The sequence below is a fragment of the Prionailurus bengalensis genome, chromosome C2, assembly GCF_016509475.1.
Source record: "Prionailurus bengalensis isolate Pbe53 chromosome C2, Fcat_Pben_1.1_paternal_pri, whole genome shotgun sequence".
In the NCBI taxonomy this organism is placed as follows: domain Eukaryota; kingdom Metazoa; phylum Chordata; class Mammalia; order Carnivora; family Felidae; genus Prionailurus; species Prionailurus bengalensis.
In genome coordinates, this window is record NC_057350.1 from 67,737,214 (window position 1) to 67,762,367 (window position 25,154).

The 25,154-nt window shown below is 39.7% G+C and overlaps 1 protein-coding gene across 1 annotated transcript in view; it reads right to left on the reverse strand.

Moving 5' to 3' along the window:
* Positions 1-25,154, reverse strand: part of GOLGB1 (golgin B1) — an 83,186-nt gene continuing 58,032 nt past the window's right edge. The window contains 8 exon segments of the mRNA XM_043594282.1: positions 1-1,408; positions 1,691-1,796; positions 3,399-3,533; positions 4,033-4,130; positions 4,906-5,049; positions 10,657-10,794; positions 10,996-11,161; positions 17,864-18,042. Of these exon segments, the coding sequence (XP_043450217.1) occupies positions 1,274-1,408; positions 1,691-1,796; positions 3,399-3,533; positions 4,033-4,130; positions 4,906-5,049; positions 10,657-10,794; positions 10,996-11,161; positions 17,864-18,042 (1,101 nt within the window). The 3' untranslated portion in view covers positions 1-1,273.

Sequence of the window (25,154 nt, forward strand, 5' to 3'; positions counted from 1 at the left end):
TTTTGATTCTGAAAATAATTTTATTATTTTACAATTGTTCAGGAAAGTTCCTGGGTTGCCATGACCAAGATTTGGTCACCAAAGAACAAAGGATCACAGCAGATCAATCAGTCCACCAGTTTTCTCTCTTCTTTGGGTGGTGAGAGCAGGCAGGGAACATATCATGTGCATAATGAGAAACTAACCAGCAGGTAAGGGTGGGGGAAGGGGAGGCAAGGAACAGGCACAAATGGAATTCAATCCTGGCTGCCATTCTCAGGCTTAGACTTAGATATCTTGTCTTCTCTATATTCGCCCTCCACTTTCCTCAGCTCTGGTACCACAGAGGGCAGATGACTATGGGCTGAGAAACTGGGCTAACTATCACCAACAGCAGAGTAGCTTCGTACAACCAGAGGCTAGGAGTGGTCATCAGACCAGTCAGATCTCCCTGGAGGGAGTCAATGCCTCACCTAGGATTAGCTCCTAGTATATACTGCTTTAGGGTCTACACTCAAGGCATATCCAGACAACATCGGAATGACAAGAATCTGATCTCCACTGTCTATAGCCAATTCTTCCTTTCAATGAAAGGAAAGGCACGGGCCATTTAATACCTCAGTATATATGTGATCAAGGGCACACACATAGGATTCTATCCCTATAGTCCAGGACCTCAAATCTAACTCCAGTTATGTCTGAACAACCAGGGAAGGAGTCAGTGTCCTACCCTGTGATTGGTCAACTGAAACCCTGGGGAGTTCTTCAGTTCCCACCCTATTTTGCAAGAGACCTAACCAGCTATTCTATGAGATACTGTTCCCCAAAACTTTGTTAATGGCAGGTCCACCTTCCCTCTGAAGCAGGAGAAAATATAAGGTAACTGAGGCAAAGAAAGTATCAATCAAAATGATACTAGACTTCAGATTATTAGGTTTATTACAACCATCTTCTAAGCTGAAAGACATTCTTCATCATCCTTCACAGGACCACAAAAAATCAGGGCCCTGAAAAACCTGAACAAATACTGGGTTCAACAACCGACTGTGGGGCCTCCTCAGATTATGCAGAAGTGTTCCGACCCCGGGCAGGAGAAGAAAGCAGACCCGCTGGTCCCTGCAGCTCTGCCCTGGGCTGACATCCACCTCTGTTTGTGCAGGCACTTTCTGTGGAGAGTTGGAGAGAAGACCTGTAAGTGGGAAGACTGTTCCACTAGCAAAATTGATGGTTTGGATGTTAGAGATGAGGGAATTCCAAGTTCTGAGGGGAGTAGTCACAAAGGTGAGAACTCAGTTTATAGATGGCCTGTGAAACACAGAATGAGTAGGACGTGAACCATCAGAAAGTAGATGGCTGCTAGCAGTGGCACTCGGGTCCGGGAATGACAGAGTGAACGCAGGACCCGCTTCCATCCAGCACCACTCCGGGTCTGAAAGAAAAATTGGGAAGTCAGAGAGGTTTGCCCTACAGGGATATGTCCCTTTCCCTTCTCCCAACATTGCAGGAAAGAGGTATCCCGAGAGAAAGCTCCTTCAGGGTCACTTGGCCAACTCCACTAGGTTCCTCTCACCTTCCATACCCTTCTAGTCTTAGATCCATCAGGTACTCCGTGCCTGGACTTCCACCTTCCTTTTCCTTGACTCCTTGCCCTCAATGCAGCCAGCCCTGTCTGATAGCTTAGTACCCTCTCCTTAGTTTCTCCCCTTCTTACCCTTCGACAGCTGCTGCTTGTAAGATCTATTAACAGTGCCTGCTCCTGAGTGCCACAGGAGCCAATGATAGGAGACCGTGCAGAGTCCCATTCACTGTGCTCCAACCTGTGTTGAGGGAAAAAAAGAGACATGGCTTGGTGTATAGCACAAGCAGCTGATGAGGTGAAGTCTTCCCAGCCATCCTGCTGTGTGATGTAGCATGACAGACTTGCAGCAAAGGCTGCTACTATAGTTCCTGTCCCTACACAAGCAGTGTGTGTGCAGGCAGATCGGTTTCTTTCAGCAGCAGTAAACGGTGAGGATAACTACCAGGAATTAATTGCCTACTATGTATCAGATGCTGGACTGGGTGCTGTACATGTATTTAATCCTCAGGTTAGAGGTTGGTGTTACTATCTTCAAAGTAATGTTGTCTTGTCCATGGTGGCACAGCCAGTAACAGGTCAAGCCAGAATTCAAAACCCAGGTTTGTCTCTAAACCTCATGTCTGTTTTTTGTTTATTTTTTTTTCCAATACACCAGAGAAACTCATTAAATTGTTTTTTCATTTACCAAAGGCTAATTAGGCAAAAGCATCCAAGAAAAATTTTTGTGAGGTTCTTAGAATGAAACTGAACTGCCAGCCTCTACTGCTTCTTCATTTTTTTGCTGATTTAATACTGGCACTGCTCTATGTAATGAAGAAGCTGTCTTTTCCCATTCAATGGTTTCTCAAAAAACATGAACTGCATCAAAGGAGCTGCGGTAACATAGCACATTTGAACAAACATTTGCCTATAGGTATGCACTTTTTAATCATGGTGGGAAGGATGGAACTCTCCACTCCTCCATATGAAGGGATGTCCATTAGTCTAACACTCCTGGCCTCTCATTGCAGGTGACCGAATTTTCTCCTGGAAAGAAAGAATATTTTAATCTGATTTGTGAGTCTGGAAGGAGAAACTGAGTGAGTACAGTCTAGCTCCATCATGCCAGTTTTCCTCTGAGAGTCAGGCTGACTGCACAGTACACCTTCTGTGTCTGTTCCTCCAGATGATAAGCTTTTCAGGGACAGCCCTGACCTGGAACAGCAAAGTCTGGCACTATGCAGGTCAGTATGTCAGCTTCTGTAGGCTAGGCCGAGGAAAAATGAAATGTTCGTAAATATTGGTGAACCAAACAGCATTGGCTGCTTTTAAATAACAAGTCCACTGGGGGTGCGTGGGTGGCTCAGTTTGTTAAGCGTCCAACTCTTGATTTCAACTCAGGTCATGATCTCACGGTTTGTGGGTTCGGGGCCCTGCATTGGACTCCATGCTGGCAGTACAGAGCCTGCTTGGGATTCTCTCTCTCCCTCTCTCTGCTCCTCTCCCACTCACTCACTCTTTCTCAAAATAAATTTCTTTAAAAAGAAATAACAAGTGCGCTTAGTTCCACATACACTACACAGTACATGTGAAAGAAGCTCTAACATGGCAGAGTGTGGGGCCTAGGCAGGCTGCACTTGATCAGCTGCCTACATCTGCATTCTGCATCAGGGCCGAAGAGGACACTGTGGAAGGGCTAAGCTTAGACTAATGTAGCTTATCTTGACCCCAAACTTCACTGCAGCACCCATCTCAAGATGGGATTAGATCCTAATTATTCCCAAGTCTGGCCACTGAAGTGTACCCAGTGTAATCAGAAAGGATGAGAAGTGAACAGAGGTTATCTCCCTCAGTCCTTTACCGCCGGATCTGCTCCTCAGCCACAGAAAGGGCAGTCTCAGCAGCCACTCTTTGGTCTCGTTCTTCTTCCAGCAGCTTCCGCAATTCGCTCATCTCTCGTTTAGTGTTGCACAGCTGCTGCTGGGCTTCAGAAAAGCTTCAAAATAAAAGGACATCAAACAGCATCAGTAGGTGCAGAACATAGTTGCTGACACAAGGGATTCAAAGCCTTCGTAAGATTATAAAGCAGGAAAATGTATAGACGTTTATACAAACAAAAAATAGGAAGGGGAAAAGATTTTTTTAAAAAAAGAACATTTTAAAAGTGTAGCTGTTGAAATAAGTTGCAGAGAATGCCTTAGAGATTTTAGAGATTGACTGCATATCTTTCATTTGAATACCACAGGATTAGTGGTGTGTGTGTGTGTGTGTGTGTGTGTGTGCGCGTGCGCGCACGCAGGTGTGCTCCTATTGCCTGACAAACTTTCAACTTTACAAATTTGTTATTATAGTTGGTACAATTTAATCCTCACACCAATCCGGTGAGGCTGATAAGAAGTCATATTAAGCCCATACTCTGGGCTCCAGTTCCATCTAGATGACTGTCCATTTCTGTACACTAGTGTGTGCACCAGGGTTGAGGGCTGCTCCCCTACCTGAGCTGTGGCTCCCTCAGTTCCTCAGGATCACTCTTCCTGTGAGCTCCATTCTTTTCCTGGGGAGCTCCTGGAGCAACATCTATATTCAGTGGCCCCTAGAAGAAGAATAAGTTTAGTAATTCAGAGATGAAAGCACTTAAGAAACCGCTTGGGCAAAATGAGAACTCACTGAGCACCAGAGAGAATGAGACACCCTGGAGAAGAACACTCCTCTTGTCGTTCTCTTCAAGTACAGAGTCAGAAGTGAGAATCTTCTGCTCTAAGAGATTAATCTCCTACCTGAAACTCTTGATTAGATTTTCTCCCAGATAATCATTTTTTAATGTCTCTTATTAAAATTTTAAAGGCTTACCGCTGAAATCTGCTTTTTTTCTAGTGGAGGCTCATGGATTTTCCAAAAGCTACTCTGATCCTTCCATTGTTCGACTACTCCCAAACCTTCTCCTCCTTCCCTGTCCTATTCATCTCCATGCTAATTCTCACTACCTCCCAGCTTCAACAGTACACACCACTAGGCTGTGTCACCAGCCCCACCTATTTTGTTTCTCAGGGCCAAATCTTCCTACAGCTTTCTTATTTCTTGAAGCCAAATCCACAGTCTTAGTGACAGAGTTAAAGCCTCAGTCATCAGTTTCCCACTCACTTTTTGATTTCTCTCCCACCATCTCACTGATCTTTGTCCTTCTAATCCCTTCACTCTTTAATTTTTCTAGGCCTTATTCCCATCTCAGCGAATGCTCTCCTCTCTTCCATCAACCTAATTAATCTTCAGCCTGAGGCACCAGCCTCTCCCATGCTGCTCTTTATGCTTTCCCATTTGCACTCAATTTTGTAACACTTTTCCCAGCCTCTCGCCGCCTTCCAGCTCACCGCTTGCAGCTCCTGGACCTGCTTCTCCAAGACTGCGCAGTGATTAAAAAGGTCAGTGTAGTGCTGCTGGTTCTCACGAAGACTCTGACTGGTATCGCCGAGCTGTATTGAAAGGGTATTTTTCTCTTCGAGTAGTTGAGAGAACTGCAACGGTGGAGAGGGGAAGGACTGTTTCACAAGAAGCAGTGCTTAGGAAGACTCTTGGAGTTTCAAGGATCTAATTTTTTTTAATCCAAGACCTTTATTTCAATAATAGTAACAAGAGCATTGTGTGTTCCTTCAAACTGAGAAAACTCAGAATTTTTCAACTGAAAAAGGAAAATAATTCTGGAGAAGTGGTAGGAAACTATTTGTGGTGCCTAGTACATTGACTGGGAAACCAGAAAGCAGAAACCCACAAGCAATCTGATAGTACAAACTATTCCAGGTATGTAAAGGAGAAAGATAGCAGGTTGGGTCCAAGATGAAATAACTCACAAATGACTATAATCCTTAAAAGTCGATAAGAGATAGAGCTGTCACCTAAAAATTCACACAACCACAGTACTGGGCAGATTCCTCAATGCTGCAGAGAGTTACAAGTTGTCAAGAAGGTAGAAAAAGAAATTATCATGGGTGGTAGATGGGAGACACAGAAGAAATCCTAAATTTCTATGTACATGTAAGAAACTATACTGGGAGCACAGACTCTCACAGGTGAAAATATTTCAGTCACTCAAAGCAGGACCTTCCTTTACTACCTAAGAGGTAGTTATTCAGTCTTTCCTTGAACATGTCCAGTGTCAGGGGTGCTCACCACCTGACAGAGCAGCCCACGCCAGTTTTTACCAGGTCAAAAACCAGAAAATTATTTTTTCTATTGAATGAAAAATTTACCCACTGTAGCTCCTACGATGACTTGAATTCAATCCCCTGGAACTACAATTCTAATTCCTCACTTGCAGGCTTGTCAGGTTTCAAGTTTTAGTTATGATTAACACCTAGAAATATTAATAATCAGAGATACTTCTCCAAAGTCCCTGCTGTAGGACTGTATGCATTATGTGAAGGGAAACCAGTGTACCTGGACGCATGTTCAATCTTTCCCTGAGTATTCCTTTTGTAATTATTCTGAGTTAGTACTTGTGTGAAAAAGTGGACTCAATGTTCAAAGAGAAGATAAATTTTTCTAGAGATACTCTGGCTGGATGGGAAGGCCATTTGACACTCACAGAAAACTAGAATAAGAAATCCACATGGTATAACAAAAATATTTGCATAGCCAAAATAAAAATCACAACAAATAACCTTACCTCTGAAAAGCAAGTTTACAAAGTAATTTTTATTTTTTTTATTTTCTATTTTATTTTTCATCTATTTAATTTAAATTTAATTTTTTTAATATCTATTTATTTTTTGAGAGAGCACAAAGGGGGCAGGGGCAGAGAGAGAGACAGACACAGAATCCGAAGTAGGCTCCAGGCTCCAAGCTGTCAGCACTGAGCCCAATGTAGGGCCTAAACCCAGGAACCATGAGATCATGACCTGAGCTGAAGTCGGACACTCAACTGACTGAGTCACCCAGGCGCCCCAACCAAGTACTTTTTAAAGTATCATCTGATTTGAGAGAGGTAGAGGAATGATTTCTGTCCCCGTTCATAAATGACAAACAAGAGACGATCAGTGACATGCCCAACAACATGTAGCTAATAGATGACAGACCAGGACTCAAGTATGGTTCTTGATTCCAAGTCTAAGGTCTCCCTACTACATGATGGCATCCCATCTGCGGGTTCAGCAAGGGAAGTGAACCAGGTTATGGTTTTTTGGGGGGAGTATGACAAGTGAGCAAAGAAAAGGATATAAACGTTTGAGAAGCAATACTAATTTGAAGACAGGGGTAGACATGACTACTGGGTACAATGATAACTACTGAGTTCTGAGACAGAGTATTATAGTCTCCTAAAAAACAAAAATTAATTTTCCTGGCAACAGTGAACAGTTCAAACTGTACAAAAACAAACAAACAAACAAACACCTCTCAATATTGAAAAATACAACACTTTATTTTTCCTTCACAAATCTGAAGGAGAAAACATCGATTTGTAAAACTCACTGGAAGCAAAACCCCTCTTCACTGAAAAAGTCTAATTGCTTATTAGCCAGCCATCCTTATATAGAGCACTTTTCCTAATGTTTGCATTATTCTTTCTAGGATTAGACACAGATCCCTATAGCTCAGGTATTGACAAACTTTGATCCAGGGTCTACTGCCTTTTTTTGTAAATAAGGTTTTATTGGAACATGACCACTCTATTTATGTGCCACCTGCGGCTGCTTTTGTGACACAACTGCAGAGCTGAATAGTGGTAACAGAGACGGCATAGCCTACAGACCTAAAGTATTTACCATCTGGGCCTTGACAGAAGAATTTGCTGACCTCTGTTCTAGCTCATAAGCTATTGTACTTCATCATATCTATACTTATAAAAACAGATACAGGAGGGAATGATCTAGACTACATTATACCAATAATCATTCCTCTTGTGTTTTTAAGTTTGCATTATGTACAAACATCCAACCATGCTGGCAGAATTATATGTATAAAGTCTGAGCATCCATGGAAAGAATTAGGGCAGTGGCTTGGAGAGGAGCCATTCTACGCTGACAGCCCATCTACTGTGCTCCATCCTAGGGCCCAAGAAGCAATTCTCCTTGGTAGCTGGGACCCATCTAGAGTGAGGCTCTAAACTCATCAGATAATATGCTCCATGAGGGACTACTGTGTATCCTAACATACAGCTAGGCCCATAGAAGGCAAATAATAGTTATTTGCTTGATGAATGAATGAATGAATGAATGACACTAGGGACAGAGATACTTTACAGTTGATTTCTAAAGGAAGTACTCTTCTCACCCAGAATGATAGTGACTCAAAGTAGTGCTTCTCATTCTTTAAGTGGTAAATGAAGTATATCTCAATAAAGTTGTTAAAGAAAGCATAACAGTGATTATGACCCAGAACCAGTACATAAATATACATAATTGAAGCTAAAGTTTCCCAAAACAAGATATATCCTTTATTATATATATTACATAATACATACATATTTCCAATCTTTTTTACTGTGTTTTTTTACGAAACACTATTTGCACTGCTTCTAATAGCCCTAAATGGAAAAACGCAAAAGTCCTTTCAACAGCAGAACAGAGAAACTATGGTATAAGCCTACAATCAATACTGCACAGCAAGAGAAGGAAAAATCACACTATATACAACAGGATGAATCTCACAAAATAAATGAAGCAACATAAGAGAGAAGATATGATTCCATGCACCTGTAGTTCTAAGAAGGGGGTGGTTGTGAACAGAAAAGGACACAAGGGACTTCTAGGGTTCTGGTATGTTCTGATTGTTGATCTGGGTGCTGGCTATACAGGTGTCTTCACCTTGTGAAAATATGCCATGTTGAATTTATGGTTTGTATGCTTTTTTGTATTTTTACTCAATAAAACATTAACATTAGGGGCGCCTAGGTGGCTCAGTTGGTTGAGCGTCAGACTTCAGCTCAGGTCATGATCTTTTGGTTAGGGAGTTCAAGCCCTGCACTGGGCTAGCTGTTGTCAGCATGGAGCCTGCTTTGGATCCTCTGTCCCTCTCTCTGCCCCTCCCCCATGTGCACTCTCTCTCTCTCTCTCTCTCTGTCTCTCTCAAAAATAAACATTAAAAAAAGTTTATATTAAAAATTTTTTAGTTGCTACCCACTAAAATGACCTCATTATTTACTAATAGCCCTGAATCACTGTTTAAAATACTGTCCTAGAAAGACAAATGCTCAAAGTGATTTAGAGTGATTTTCAGGACAGCAAATGTAACAAGGTTGAGATGGAATCTAGTTTATGGAAAAAAGGGGAACTGGATAGGAGCTGCTCTGGAGCCCCCTTGAAAACTCCCAGACAGGGGTGCCTGGGTGGCTCAGTCGGTTGAACATTTGACTTTTGACTTCAGCTCAGGTCATGGTTCGTGAGTTTGAGTCCTGCATCGAGCTCTGCACTGACACTGTGGAGCCTGCTTGGGTTTCTGTCTCTCCCTCCCTCCCTCTCTCTCTGCCCCTCCACCACTGCCCCCTGCAAAATAAATAAATTTAATACACTTACTTTATAAGAAAAAATAACCACTCCCAGACAACTACCCCAATAAAAGCCCTATAGTTTTACTCATTCTTTTGGAACAACAAACCTATTTTTTAAAATGCAAATTTGTTTGCCAAAGTTAATAGCATTATCAGCGCCTGATACTTCAATGTCAATTAGTTGAATTTAACATTTAATAACTACCTTCTACATAAGCTAGGTACTATGCTTTTCCACATACTATTATCATCTTTATCTCAGAATGACCTCCTCCTGACACTTAAGGTAAATTACTTAATACCTCTGGGCCTTAGTTTCCTCATCTATAATACAGCTTACCAATCTTTACCATTTTTGGATCATAGATCCCTTGGTGAACTGATGAGTTCTCATGATGAGAAACTTACACACACACACACACACACACACACACACACACACACCATTTTGTATATACTTTTTGGACATTCACAGCTTTCCTCAAAGCCAATCTTTGTACTCTACAGTCTAAATGACCTCTTAAATCCCTTCTAGTTCTAACATAAACTACCTAGCTGGGTTCCTCTGAAGAAGTCAGAACTAGGGAGTTGCCACCAGAGAATATTTGAAGTCAGAAAGCAACAGGAATATAATGATTCATAAGAAGATGGGGAAGGAGAGGCAGGTCAAGGAGGAAGAGAAGCCAGAGAATGAATGAGGAGAGAAGACACAGATGTAAAAAGGCTTCCAAGAATAATTTTCTTCCAAGAATAATCTTGCCTTGGCGAGGGGCACCTGGGTGGCTCGGTCGATTGGGCATCCGACTTCAGCTCAGGTCATGATCTCACAGTTCGTGGGTTCTAGCCCCACGTCAGGCTCTGTGCTGACAGCTTGGAGCCTAGAGCCTGCTTCAGATTCTGTGTCTCCCTCTCTCTCTCTGCCCCTCCCCTGTTCATGCTCTGTCTCATTCTCTTTCAAAACTGAATAAACGTTAAAAAAACATTAAAAAAAAAAAAATCTTGCCTTGGCGAGATTGTCTCTAGGGACCAGATGGCAAAGTGGCTCTTCCCTACAGAAATACATCCTATCTACTCCAGCATGCTTCCTTAGAGTGTCTAGAATGGCATGGCTGGGGTTTGGGGAAAATCTGGCTTCTTTAGTTCCAGAATGTTAGACACCAGTGAAGAAGCCTACAAATGGAGTGGAACAAAGAGCAGCCCTCTCACCTCTATCCCTGCTATCTAATCACATCTGAAAAGCTTCCTCCTGGAGACATTTTCCTGATGCACATTGATGGGAAACAGAGAGGAAGGTGTTGGAGGATTTGTGGGGAGTTACCTCAATATTACTAACAAGGGATACAGATGGGGAGAGAATGCTGGGGAGCAACCCTCCTAAAAGAGTTGGATTTTTTTTTTTTTTTTATTCTTATTAAATAGATTTCACCAATCATTCCCAAGGACACTCCAAGGATGAGGAAGTGGATATGGTCCCGTATCTGTGCTTTGGGAGGAGCAACCCAGGCTCCAAGAAAGGTAAATCTTCTGCGCCCTAAGAATTGCTATAGCTAAAACTCAGGCTTAATCAGTTCCTACTTACGACCTTGCTTCTGGTCATGGAACTAAGAAATTGAATTTAAGTCTAGTAGGAAACACTTACCTTACTGTTTAGTTGCTGAATTCTCAATTCCTTTTGGTGAATTTCCTTTAAGCTGTCATTGAGCTGAGTCCTAAGAAGTTCTGTCTCATAAACTAGATTTTGTGATCCATCTAGGGATGCCAATGTCTCTGGGGATGCCTGCCAGGATACAAACACTGATGAAATTCCCTCCCAATGCTGTTCATGCTTAATTCCTTCCCTCAGTAAATTCTGTCCACTTCATAGGAGGTCACAAGACAGCTTGTCCAAGAGTGGTAGATGGGCACTTGGCTTGCAGGAAGCTGATTCTTCCTGGGTGGTGGTTATCTCTAAGTAGCAATCAGCACTGAAACTACTCACCTGTCTTTGGTACTGTACTTTGAGGGCCTCAGTAGGGGAGGAAGGAGATCTCAATTCCCTTATAAGATTCTGCAGATGACTGAGCTGCTGATCTTTATCTGAGATAGCCATAAGGTACTGTTCCTTCATTCTCTTCTCCTGGGTTTCCCAGGAGCTCTTCTCCACCCTACAAAACACATGAAATGATCATAGGCAAAAAATATTTGTGAGACAAGGATGAATAATTACATATTGAAAACAGTAGCATGGGCTGTAGAGATGTAGTAAATATGTAACCAAATTGAAATTTATATTATAAATTGAACTGTACAGCAAGATGATGAAGCTGAACTAATAAAAGAATTTCAACTGGCAAGACCAAGGATGATTTTATAGAAAAACATTCCAGGTTCCAGGAACATACTGAACAAAAGGCACAAAAATGAACACACACACACACACACACACACACACACACACACACACTGAATTTGGAAGTGGAGTAGCATGTAAAGTGGATAGGGTAGGAATGAGGATGGAGAAGTGAGGTTGGATCATGTGGGGCACTGAGTGCATGCTAAATAAAGCTTACTTTATAAGCAATGGGAAACTACTGTAATTCTTCGGAAAGGTAATGCCAGATTCAGTCTAATGTCATAGCGACAAAAATACAACTGTAGAGTCTTGCAGGAACTGGGTTCAAATGCTGGCTCTATCATAAACTAGGCATCAGACCCTGAGTAAAGTTTCTTAATCTCTTTGAGTTTCACTGGTGAAATGGGAATACATATCTATTCCTGAAGATTATTCTGAGGATTGAATGAGACACTATATGCCATGCACCAGACACAGAGCCTGCCACATCATAATCACCCAACAAATATGAGCTGCTGATATTTTTATTCCCTAAACTTAGCCAAGAGGAAGGCTTCTTTCTGATCCCAGCTAATTTTTTGTAGTACTAGCAAAAACTGCGTCTCTGTCATATTCTTTAGTTCTACTTCTCTCTGTACTGTCTAGAAGAACTCATTAGAATTGTAATCAAATTTCTTCAGTGTCTCTTCACTTTAAATAATGCCCATGTCTCTATTTGTCCCAATAATACAAGATTTTGTTTGAATTGAATCTGACTTTTTTTTTGTCTTTCACTTTAGAAAAAAGGTACAATGGTCCCTTCTTTTCTAAATGGCAAATACCTGTTATGAAATAATACTGCTTTGCTAAGAAGTGAGTTGGAATACAGTCAAAATTTTTTCAAAAAGGCAGAGCCAAAACTTAGAAACTAAAATGAAATTTTATTACAAGGTCACTATATGTAAAAGACACAGGAACTTTCAACACTTTCTTTGATATTTGTGAAAAAATGAGAGAGAACAATTTAAGAGCATAATGCAGAAGAAAGACCATAATCTTCCATAAAAAGCTTCAAGCTGCCATTTTTCTGGAAGGTGGTGATGGCATGGAAAGAGACGCTCAAAGGAGAATAGGGCCTAAGAAACAAAGCCGATTATTCACGTAACTCAGCCATTACAGGGTTATACCTCACTTACCCCTTATGTAAGAGACCACAGGAACCAGAGCAGAATGAGCAAACCAGTAGCTACAAGGGGAAGAGAAAGGTTATGGTATAAATCCAGGCTCTCCTAATAAGCCAACCCTGAGGCTAACAGGTTTAAACAAGATGTTCCAGCCTTTTCATATTTGAAAAGCTAATTTCCCCCAAGTATATCAAGAGCAAAAGACAGAGAGCCCTGAAGATATTCAGCTAAAAAAACCCGGTCCTAAAGTCAGGGAATCAAACCTGTGTCTTCATTTTCTTCTTCCTTCTAAATGTGAAGTAAAATATCTTCCTTTCCTCCCCCCAATTTACTCACATTCACTTGAGATATAATTTTACTTTTCTTCAAAATTGCTCAACTGTGGAAGGTCAAGAGAGAAAGGCTAAGAGAAAGGTACATGGGGACAGAATGAGGGGGGAAAAAATCAACAGACCAGAAATTATTTTTTTCTCTTCTCTAAGATTCAACTCTATAAGGAAAGTATCCTTTTAGAATGCCCTTTCAGGAAATTTAAAAGGGAAGAGGTGTCTACAGAAAATAAGCCTTTAGAGCTTTGCAGCTCTTAAGTTTATACTGGTAACTGGACACTTAATATATTTGTAGTTCCAGGTGACCTGGAGATAATATGGGAGCATCAACTTGATGTTTCCCATATGGTTCCAATCATCTTTGGAGATCCCTAAGTTCAAAGGTCAGTTTTACTATGCATTTGGAAAAAGATACACCGAGATCCTGATCTCTTGATAATGCACTGATTCTAAAAGACTCTAACAGAATAAACTCAGGGTAGCTATTCCCTGGGCAGGGAATGAGTGGGGGGAGATAAAGCTGAAACGGAGCAATTCATTTTTTCTCTTGAGATTCAACTCCAGAAAGAATAAACAGAAGAAATTTGTGTTCCCAGAGAGCAAAAATTCAATTTTTTTACCTTTGCAATCATCATTTGGTTAAAAATGTGTACTTTTATTATTTGGAGAGGCTATCAACTCCATGAAATAGGTTATATATATGTTCACTTACAAGAAAAGTCAATAAGATGTTAAATATGAAAACCTTTTAGATGTAATTTTACTGTGCAAAATTTAAATTACCAAGTTGTACAAAGCTCTGTAAAGCTGGCTTAAGGTTTATTTTGAAATGCCACGTTAGCAAAATGTATGTTATCTAGGATCGGTGAAGGAACAAATCTCTTGTGTCTGCACATTAAGAGCTGCCTTAGCGCCATTCCAACAATACTTTTATTATATTGCTAACTGCCACGATGGTAGCCCCTCTGTAAGTTGGATAGGAATCTAGACTCCACCTGTATTCTCTGTATTCACTTGCCGATAGCAGCAGGTGAGACAAAACAGGTGCTGCATGATTAGCAGTACTTTCCAACACGGAGATTCTTCTTTTAGTACCAAACTTTGAAAGTTTTGGATTTGAAACAGCAATAAAGTCCCAACAGTGAGGTTGCAACAACAGGATTTGTTTTTACATACTGCTAAGCATTTCTTCTTTACCTTTCCTTTTGGATCAAATTTGTTAGAAACACTGAATTTAAAAACCAGCCAGAAGTACAGCTCTTATTATATTTTTTTCTGCTCTAATAGTACCATATAACACTATTATTCATCTTTAAAAGAAAAGGGCTTGGATTTCTGGATACAGACAAGCAGGAGTGGATGCATATCTCCTTATTTCCCCCACTAAGTATAGATAAAAACCCTGGGAATTATGTATAAAAACAAACACAGGAAGACCCAGAAACATGGAGAGAAGAAATTGGACCAACTAGGGACCCCAGGACATGAGAAATGGCACAGCATTGAATTTGCTGGTTTTTCTTTTTGAATTTTATATATCCCAAACTGGGTGAAGAAGGATCCAACAATCCAGAAACACCAGTGAGTACCAAGTAAAGTTTGTTCCCACTTGCCAAAAGACCACTTGCCAAAAGCCTAGTGAGGCAAATATTAAAGACAGTAATCACTCTATTCTAGGTGAACATCATGGAAAAACCACAGCACCTTCCCTCCACCCCAAATCAACAAAATCCTAGTGGAAAGAGCAGAGTTATATCTTTGCCTAGAGATAACTAGGTATAATTCACCCTCCTTGCTGGGTGGTGTCAGAAAAGGCCAAAGTACCCTGGACTATCACCACTACCCAGTGGAAAAGAGGTGACTCTGACTGCCCCCACCTACACCCCACTATAGTGTCAATGTAGACAACATGGGGGTCTAGACATCTACCTCTACCCATAACAAGGTAACAAAGCAGAGGTAGTATCAGAGACAGGTTCCCTGTCCCTGTGCAGGTAGTATCAGAAGAGGTCAACAGAAAGTTTGGACTTTGGACTTCTGGACCAGGGGTAACAAGAGGAGTAGATGTCTACCTATTCAACCACCTTCCTGCAATGTCAGTAGGGACTGAGTGAGGAACCTATATTTTCCCCCACTGTCCAGTGATAATGAAATGCCTCTCTCCAAAACCTGCCACCCCCAATGGTATCAATGGAGTCCATGTATGGACCTTGGACTTGTATTCTCACCTAACAATACTGATGCACTACTCCCCACCAAGTGCAGTGTCAATGAAGTACAAATGGGGAACCTGGGCAGCTGTCTCTTCCTGGCAATATCAAGGCACCTCTTATCCTGGGGTAACAATGAAGGCTGAGTAGACAGCCCACTGGGCTGCACCCTCCATCTAGCAGTGGAAGCCTACTAAAGCAGAGAATTTAAATAAGATTGAGAGTCACATCATCTCCAAGATGTTCAAGATACAACTGAAAATCACTCATCATACTAAGAACCAGGGAAGTTATGACTTGTCTGAGAAAAGAAAATTAACAGATTACAACACTGAAATGACACAGATGTTGAATTAAATGTATAGAATTATATAAGGATTTTAAAGCAGCCACCACAAAAATGCTTAGACAAGCAATTACTAACACACTGGAAACAAATGAAAATACAGAATGCTTCACATTTCTCCAAAGAAAATATTCAGATGGGCAACAGACACATGAAAAGATGTTCAGCATCATAATCTTCAGAGAAAGGCAAATCAAAACCACAATAAGGGTATCACCTCACAGCAGTCAGAATGGCTATTATCATAAAGACAAGAAATAGTTAAGTATTGGTGAGGATGTGGAGAAAAAGGAAACTTCATGTACTGTTACTGGGAATATAAACTGGTACAGCCACTATATGAAACAGTACAAAGGTTCCTCAAAAAATTAAAAATACAATACCATACAACCCAGTAACTCCACTTCTGGGTATTTTCCAAAAGAAAACAAAAACACTAATTCAAAAAGATATATGCATCCTTATGTTTACTGCAGCATTATTTACAACTGCAAAGATATAGAAGCAACTCAAGTGTCCATTGCTGGATGAATGGGTAAAGAAGATCTGGTATACACACACACACACACACACACACACACACACACACACACAGAGGAATATTACTGAACTAAAAAGAGAAGGAAATTTTGTCATTCACAACAACATGGATGGACCTAGAGGGTATTATGCTAAATGAAGTAAGTCAGACAGAAAATGGACAAACACCATATGATTTCACCTATATGTGGAATCTGAAAAACAACAAACAAAGAAATGGACTCATAAATACAGAGAACAAACCAGTGATTGCCAGAGGGGAGGGGGTGGAGGAGGGATGGCAAAATAGGTGAGAGGATTAAGAGGCAGAAACTACCAGTTATAAAACAAATAAGTCACAGGAATGAAAAGTTCAGCATAGGAAATATAATCAATAATATTGTAATAACTTTGTATGGTGACGGATGGTAACTACACTTATCACAGTGAGCACTGCATAATGTATATAATTGTTGAATCACTATGTTGTACAGCTGAAACTAATGTAACATTGTATGTCAATTATACTTCACTTAACAAAAGAGAAAACCTCAGCAAAGAAATAGAAGATACAAAGAATACTGAAATCTTAGAACTGAAAAATATAATATCCAAAACAAAAGCTAATAACTCAATGGGCTCAACAGCAGAATAGAAGTGATGAAGAAAAAAAGTCAAGAATCAGTGAATATGAAGCTAGAACAACTGAAATTACTGAATTTGCAAATAGAGAAAAATAATCATTAAATTGGATTTCATCAAAATTAAAAAGACATTGAGAAGAATGAGAAGATAAGCTGCAGACTAGGAGAAAATATTTGCAAGCCACGTATCTGATAAGGAACTTGTACCTAAAACATATAAAGAACGCTCAAAACTCAACAGTAAAAAAAAATTAACAACCCAAATAAAAAATGGACAGAACACATGAACAAACATTTCATTAAAAAGGACATATGCATGTCAAATAAGCAACAAAAAAATTTTCAACATTATTAGCCATTATGCAAATTAAAACCACACTGGGATAGCATGGCGTATCTACTAAAAAACTACGATACAGTCACAATATCAAATGCTGACAAGAATACAGCATTCAATATTGAAACTAGATCATTCATATATTGCTGCTAGGAATATAAAATAGTACAGTCATTCTGGAATATAGTTTTATAATTTCTTAAAAAACTAAACAGACACTTACCATACAACCTAGCATTTGCACTCCTGGACAAACATCTCAGAGAAATGAAAACTTATTTTCCACATAAAAACCTATACACAAATGGTTATAGCAGCTTTATTAATAACACATAAAAATGAGAAGCAACACTCACGTGTGAATGGTTAAAGCAGTATATTCATACCATGGAATACTATTCATCAATAAAAAGAATGAACTATTGATACACAATGTTGATGGACCTCAAAGGCATTTATGATATGTGAATAAAGCTGATTTCAAAAGGTTACATACTGTAGGATTCCACTTAAAATGATGTATGTTTAACTAACTGGAATTTAAATAAAAACTTTTAAAAAATTCTCAAAATGGCAAAATGATAGAGGTGGAGAACAGATTAGTGGTTGCCAGAGTAGGATATTGGCATGGGAGGGTGAGGAAGTGACTATTTTCAGTGATGATTACATTTATTTACACATATGATAAAGTTGCACAGAACCATGCACACATACCACACACATACATATGTAAGTGAACATAAAATTGATGAAATCTGAAAAAGGTCTATGACTCACACCCATGTCATTTCCTAATTTGGGTATACTATAGTAGATATTACCATTAGAGGAAACTGGGTGAAAGGTATACAGGAGCTCTCTGTATTATTTTTGTAACTTCTTATAAAACTATATTTTATAATAAAAAGCTAAAAAAAAAAAAAGAAAACTAAAAGAAAAACAGTCAAAAAGCAGGGATTATCATACCTGAGCTGATGCAGCTCATGTTGCCAGGAGAGATTTTCCTGCCTTAGCTCTTCTTGCATAATCTGAAAATTTTTTGTCTTATCTTGATACTCCTGAAGTTGAGCCTTCAGTGGACGTAACTCAGTGATTTCTTGGTTAATCTGTAAGTATTGCTGCTGCAGATTCTTCAATTCCTTCAGCTTTAACCAAAGGGAAAGTAACAGGGTGATTCATCACATCTCATTCACCCAGCTGTAAGTCATCAGCAGCTCCCTGCTAAGTCAGTCACACACCACGACAGACTATCAGCACCTAACAGGTTCACTGACATATATTTGCAACATGAATCTCTAAAATGGTGAAATATAGGCAGCCAGGCTGGTGGGAATCACCCCACAGAGCTGCCATCAAGGCTATAGGGCCTGACCATTCCTGCAACTTGTACCCCAGCCTCCTGCTCCTGAGGTCCCCAGTTGATTCTAGATCTACAACCTGGACATAGGACAGACCTAGAGGACCTACAATTTCTTTATGGGTGGTACCTCCCCAGAACAAGAAATGTAAAGATGGACTGACTTTCTATTTAGCCCTGTGCCCTGCTTAGGCTTTAAAACTTTATTACATGGATATCAACCTTAACTCTAGCTTAGCTAATGTTGACTATGAAAAGAAGGCAGTGATGCCCAGGCCCAGGGATTAATAAGAGTACTTAGGCTTTGAGGGTCCAACATCCCGCCCACATAGGTTATGTGACCCTATGCACATTCCTCACACCCTCTAAGCCTTAATTTCCCTTGCCTATAAAATTTCCCTTACCTTCCTTATAGCACTTCTCATTAGATTATGAGAATTAACTGACGAAATTAATGGTGGTAGTGGTGATGGTTATGGCGGTGATGGTAATAATGATGATGGTCATATAATGATGGTGGACTTGCCTTTAATTAACAAAAATCTCTACCTACATTCCAGATATATCTTCAAATTATTTATCCCCAGTACTCTTTAAAAGCTTGGTAGTAAGAAATAATGTCAGCACACCTGGGCTAAAAGGGTGCCTGCCTTGAACACATGTCTCTTTCACCCACTCTTAGAAACATCATTAAAGTACAATAAAGGCATCATTTTATAAGCATAAAACACAAGAACAGGAAGAACAAGAGAGGAGTCAGCAACAACAAAATTAATTTTGGAAGCTGAAAAGCAGATGCGTAAGTGGTAACTGACTTAACAGATCTGGGAAAGCCAAATCTTAAGCTGGCAGTAAGGAAAGCCAAGAACCAATGGAACTTACTCTGTAGAATCTTCAAAAGGCTCAGGAATTAACAGCACCAGGTACCTCTGGAAAAGATAGTGATGGGGGTAGGTAGAAGGTGGTGGCTGAAATAAGGAGAATTAGATGAAAGCTGCTTAAAAAACAATTACATCCCTAAATACTCCTCTTAGTTCCATACCTTTTGTTAACTCTAACAGACAACTAGAGTGTTATTCTTTGGAGAAGGTAAAAGAAGTATCTCTGGGCCATCAAATACCAGGCACAACTGAAGGGAAAAGTACTGCTCTAAAACAAGGGTGATTGAGTCAATGTATGCCTTTTGAATGCTTGAAGTCTTTCCCCTACTCAGCTTGGACAATGCTGGCACCCAGGCCTTTATCATCCATGCAGGAAATGAGAAGTCTTCTCTAGAAAATCTGACCAGCCCAAGAGGAACTAAAGATACAACATGGGGACTACCCACAAAAAGTTCAGCAAGATCACCCTGCAATCACCAACCTCACAGTTGGTAAGCCCCATCCACAAGCTTTTTAGACCTTACCCTTAAACATGAAGAGTAATTCAAGGATTAACCCCCATCTGAAGAATGGATATCATTAAGTCTGGGATGAAAAGAACTAAAAGAAAAGTAATTCAGAAGAGATTAGCAGGAGGAAGAATATAATACACTTGAAGATTTAACAGAGAATATTGGAAATTAGAAACATTAGAGCAGAAATAAAAAATAAAGAAAAATTCATTATAAGAAAACATCAAAGAACAAAATTACCACCCCTATTCTTGGAGAAATAAGTTAAGAACATCTATCTATGTGACAAGAAAAAGAAAAAAAAAAAAGAAATACTTAGAAATTAGGAACATGATCATAAAAATGAAAACCTCAATATAAGGTTCTAAGGATAAAAGTGAGAAAGTCTTCCCAAAATATAGCAAAAAGAATAGAAAGGAAAATTATAGAGCCAATCCAGAAGGTCCTACATCTAAATAACAGGCTTTTCAGAAAAAAAGACAACAGAGAAAAAGGATGGGGAAAATGGTAAAACCGAATTCAAAAGAATCTCCCAAAATTGATGAGTATGACTTCTTGGATTCAAAGGACTAGAGAAAATGATGAATAAAAATAGATCCACATCAAAGTACATTATCATGAAATTTCAGAATACATGACTAAAAATTCTACACATTTCCAAAAAGAAATGAGAGAGACAAAAAGAAAAGGAGATAAAGAAATAGATTATAGATAAAGGATCAGCAATCAGAACAACATTAGACTCCTGAACCACAATGTAATATAAAAGGCAATAGACCAATGTCTTCACAATTTTGAAGGGGAATTATTTTCAGCCTAGAATTCTATAGCCAGCCAAACTATCAATCAAGTATGAGAGATAAAAAGACATTTTCAATAAATTTACCTCCCCTGTATCTTTTCTTAGGGAGCTACCAAATGATTTCTTCCAACAAAATGAAGACACAAAACCAAGACAAGGAAGACCTGGAATACAAGAAACAGGAGATCGAATACAAGAAACAGGTGAAGGGAGAGATCCTAGGATGAAAACTAGCAGTGCACAGCAACTGGTTCATGTAAGAGCGAGAAAAAAAACTCCAGAATTTTCTTCATAAATGCAAAATTGATAGGAATAAACACCTTAAGAGGATATGTGGATAAATGGCAGTAAACCTAGAGGTAAATTATATTGATAAATACAAAGAAAACTAGTAACAACAACAAAAATACAGCTATTAACTCTAAGGGGGAAAAAAGATGCTGAGGAAAATAAAAGTAACATGTCTCAGCTCTTACTTGTAGTCATAAAAATGTAAACACCGGGGCACCTGGGTGGCTCAGTTGGTTAAGTGGCCGACTTCAGCTCAGGTCATGATCTAGCAGTCCGTGAGTTCGAGCCCCGCATCGGGCTCTGTGCTGACAGCTCAGAGCCTGGAGCCTGTTTCAGATTCTGTGTCTCCCTCTCTGTGACCCTCCCCTGTTCATGCTCTGTCTCTCCCTGTCTCAAAAATGAATAAAACGTTAAAAAAAATTTTCAAAAAAATGTAAACACTGAATACTGAATTAACCAGAATGCAAATTACATCAGTAGAATGGAAAATGGGCTGTATACTGAAAATGTGCATATGTACCATGGAAGCAGAGAGAGGAAAGAGACCTAAATAAATCCCCGTTAGCATAAAAGACAGTCAATAGCTAATACAAAGAATTAAAACTCAAGATGCATTACCAGCATGATATTTAGATATCGAGAAAACACCAAAATAATAAGAGAGTTAAAAGCAAAGTGTCTTGGGAGGAGGAGAATCAGAGTTGGGAGTGCTGTTTTTCTAATCAAACACGTAGAACTGAGTGATATGCAGAATTTAGTGACATAGATGTGCATATAACTTTTTTTTTTAAACAAAAAAGAAAAGTATTTTGTTTTCAAACAAAAACATTTTTATGCACTAAATGTATTCTTTATTCACTCCTCTAATCCAGATACTCTAAATATTAATCTTGGAATAGACTAGATCATCAGGAAGCTGTGTGTCTGGGACTGCATTTTAGCTGTTTGTATAAGTACCTTTAGGAAACTAGACAAAATTCTTTTGCTATGCAGTTACAGCAAGGAATGGCTAAATTAAACCTATAAAATAGGGAGCGTAGGTGGCTCAGTTGGTTGGGTGTCCGACTTCAGATCTGATCTCACCGTTTGTGGGTTTGAGCCCCGTGTTGGGCTCTGTGCTGACAGCTCAGAGCTTAGAGCCTGCTTCGGATTCTGTGTCTCCCTCTCTCTCTGACCCTCCCCCTACTTGCACTCTCTCTCTCTCTCTCAAAAATAAATAAACATTAAAAAAATTTTTTTAACCCCTATGAAATAACTATTATATTTACTGTAGAGAAGTAAAGGATATTTCACAATTTCATACGGTCCTCTCTATAGAAACACAAAAGAAATTTCTTGCAGGTCTCAATAAACTATTCTTATATTGAACAAAGTAGTTTTTCTTTCTTCCTTTTCCCTAAAACACGGATATTGTAATTCATGTATATGGATTTTTAATTCCCTATTTCTGATGGCTGCCAGAAAGCTGAAAAAAAATCTGATGACCCATCTTTCTAAAAAGATATTGTGACATCTCCTTGGGATACTAAATTTACTCCTGGTTTAATCTTTTTCTCTCCTATCCTCATCTTCTCTTCCTTCCCAGTTACTTGCATTATATTATCGTGAAAAACTGCTCATATCTTTATATGCTACTTCAAGTCATTTTCAGAATGAAATGAGTATAGGGGACTTCCAGAAAAAATGGCAGAGTCAGAGGATCCTAATGTCACCTTGTTCCAAGGATACAACTAGATAACAATCACATCAGTGTAAACAACCCTGAAAATGACTCAAAGACTGGCAGAACAGACTCCACAGGTAAACATACAGAAGAGACCACATCAAAAATTGGCAGGAAAGGTAGAAACACAGTCGGGAGCCAAGCTGACTCAGGAGACTGTCCATGGGAAGGAAGGACATCACAAGAACAGAGAAGGGAGAGGAGCAGACCCCATACCAGGCACCCCAGTCACAGGGACCTGCACTGGGAAGACAAAGCCTCGTAACACTGACTTTGAGAACCAAAGGGAGCTAATATCTGGAGTTTTTACAATCAGTGGGGCTTACCACCTAGAATTTTACAGATGAACAGCTTGGCTCTGGGAGAGCTGGAGGGCAAGAGAAAATTAAGTCCTTTCCAATAAAGAGCACAACAAATAGCCCTGCTGAGATATAGCATAAAAGCAGCAATTTGAAAAATGCCTGGGGTATACAGGAAAATTTATCTATTAATCTCAGAGTGTATGCTGGAGGGCCAGGGATCTTTGGGAGACTTCTCCAAGAACAAAAGAGCTGGCAGGTGCCATTTCCCTCCCACCCCTACCCTATATATGCAGATGTCTGCAGGAACCAGTGCAGCACAAACACTCTCCACTTGGGATTGCTGTGCCCCACCCCTGGGTTCTTCTGCAGACTCATCCCCTGCAACCTGGCCTCAGTAGGAGTATATCCAAAATGGCACCACAGGTGTGGTATTCTGCAAACAGTCCCAACAGGGGCCAATACCACTCCAAAGTGACTCCTGTCCAAAGGAGAGGGGAAGATAACCACACAGTAGTTGACTGCAGCCTTAGCAATGGGCTGGGAGGAGACACCTGGTCTGACTACAATCCCCACCCACTAACAAAAACCTACCAGGGGATAAAACAGGGAGAGCTCCCTGCAATTCAGTGTAATCACAGCTCTGGCAAACACCTGGCCTGACCCAACTAAAGCCCAAGACAGCCCCAGACTGGCCCATTAACAACACAGGGACCAAACTCTGCCCACAACAGGCAAAAGGAGCCATTGTAGATCACTACACTGAAGGCAAACACAGCTCAGCCACAACATGAGGGTGCACACAACACACACAGGAAACGCCTTGAAATGCCAGGTCCTGGTGAACAAGGAACATTGCACTACAGGGCACCACAGGATCTCTTCTTGATAAGGCCACTACTTGCCACAGCTGACTTGATGTTGCTGACGTTCCTAACACATAGATACAAACATGGAGAGTTAGGCAAACTGAGGAATCAGAGGAATATGCCCCAAATGAAAGAACAGGACAAAGAGAGAGAAATGAAATGGAGATAAGCCATATGCCTGATAGAGGATTTAAAGTAATGGTCAGAAAGATACTCACTGAACTTGAGAAAAGAGTGGAAGATCTCAGTGAGACTCTCAACAAAAAACCAGAAAACACACACAAAAAAAGAACCAGTCAGAGAGGAAGAACTCAATAAATGAAATTAAAACTACACTAGAGAGAATAAATAGAATAGAGAAAAGAGAAGTACAGATCAGTAAACTGGAAGACAGAGTAATGGAAAACAATCAAGCTAAACAAGAGAAAGAAAAATGAATAAAGAATGAGAATAGATTAAGGAAACTCAGTGATATCTTCAAGTATAACGTTTGCATTATATGGATCCCAGAAGAAGGAGAGAAAGGGGGCAGGAAATTTATTTGAAGAAATAATAGCTAAAAATTTCCCTAATCAGGGGGAAGACACATAAATCCAGATCCAGAGGCACAGACAGCCCCCAACAAAATCAACCCAGGGAGGTCCACACCAAGATACACAGTAATTAAAATGGTAAAAATTAATGATACAGAGAGAATTTTAAAAGCAGCAAGAGAAAAGAAAACAATACATACAACAGAAAGCCCATAAAACTATCAGCTGATTTTTCGGCAGAAACTTTGCAGGACACAGGGGAGTGGCATGATATATTCAAAGTGCTGAAAGAAAAAAACCTGCAATAAACAATACTCTATCCAGAAAGGCTTTATCTATCATTCAGAATAGAAGGAGAGATAAAGAGTTTCAGGACAAATGAAATTTAAAGGAATATATCACCACCAAACCAGCCTTACAAGAAATGTTAAAGGGGACTCTTCAAATGGAAAGGAAAGACCATAAGCAGAAGTAAGAAAAGTAGGAAGCACAAAAGCAGTAAAATCAAGTACATCTATAAAAAGCAGTCAAGGGTTTCACAAATACAAATATGTAAAGTATGACACTATATACCTAAAACATGGAGGGGAGAGGAGAAAATTTTGGTACTTTTAGAATTAGTTCAAACTTAAGTGACCATCAGCTTAATACAGACTATTAGATGCACAAGATGTTATATATAAACCTAATGGTAACCACAAATCAAGAAACCGGTAATAGATATGTAAAAAAATAAAATGAACCCAAGTATATTACTAAAGAAAGACAGCAAACCATGAGAGAAGAGAACAAGAAAGGAACAGAAAAGATCTACAAAAACAACTGTAAAACAAGCAACAAATTTGCAAGAAGTACACACCTATCAATACCTACCTCATAAGTAAATGAACTAAACTCTCCAATCAAAAAGCATGCAGTGACAGAATGGATAAAAAATCAAGACCCATCTAGATGCTGTCTAGAAGAGACTCATTTCAGACCTAAAGATAC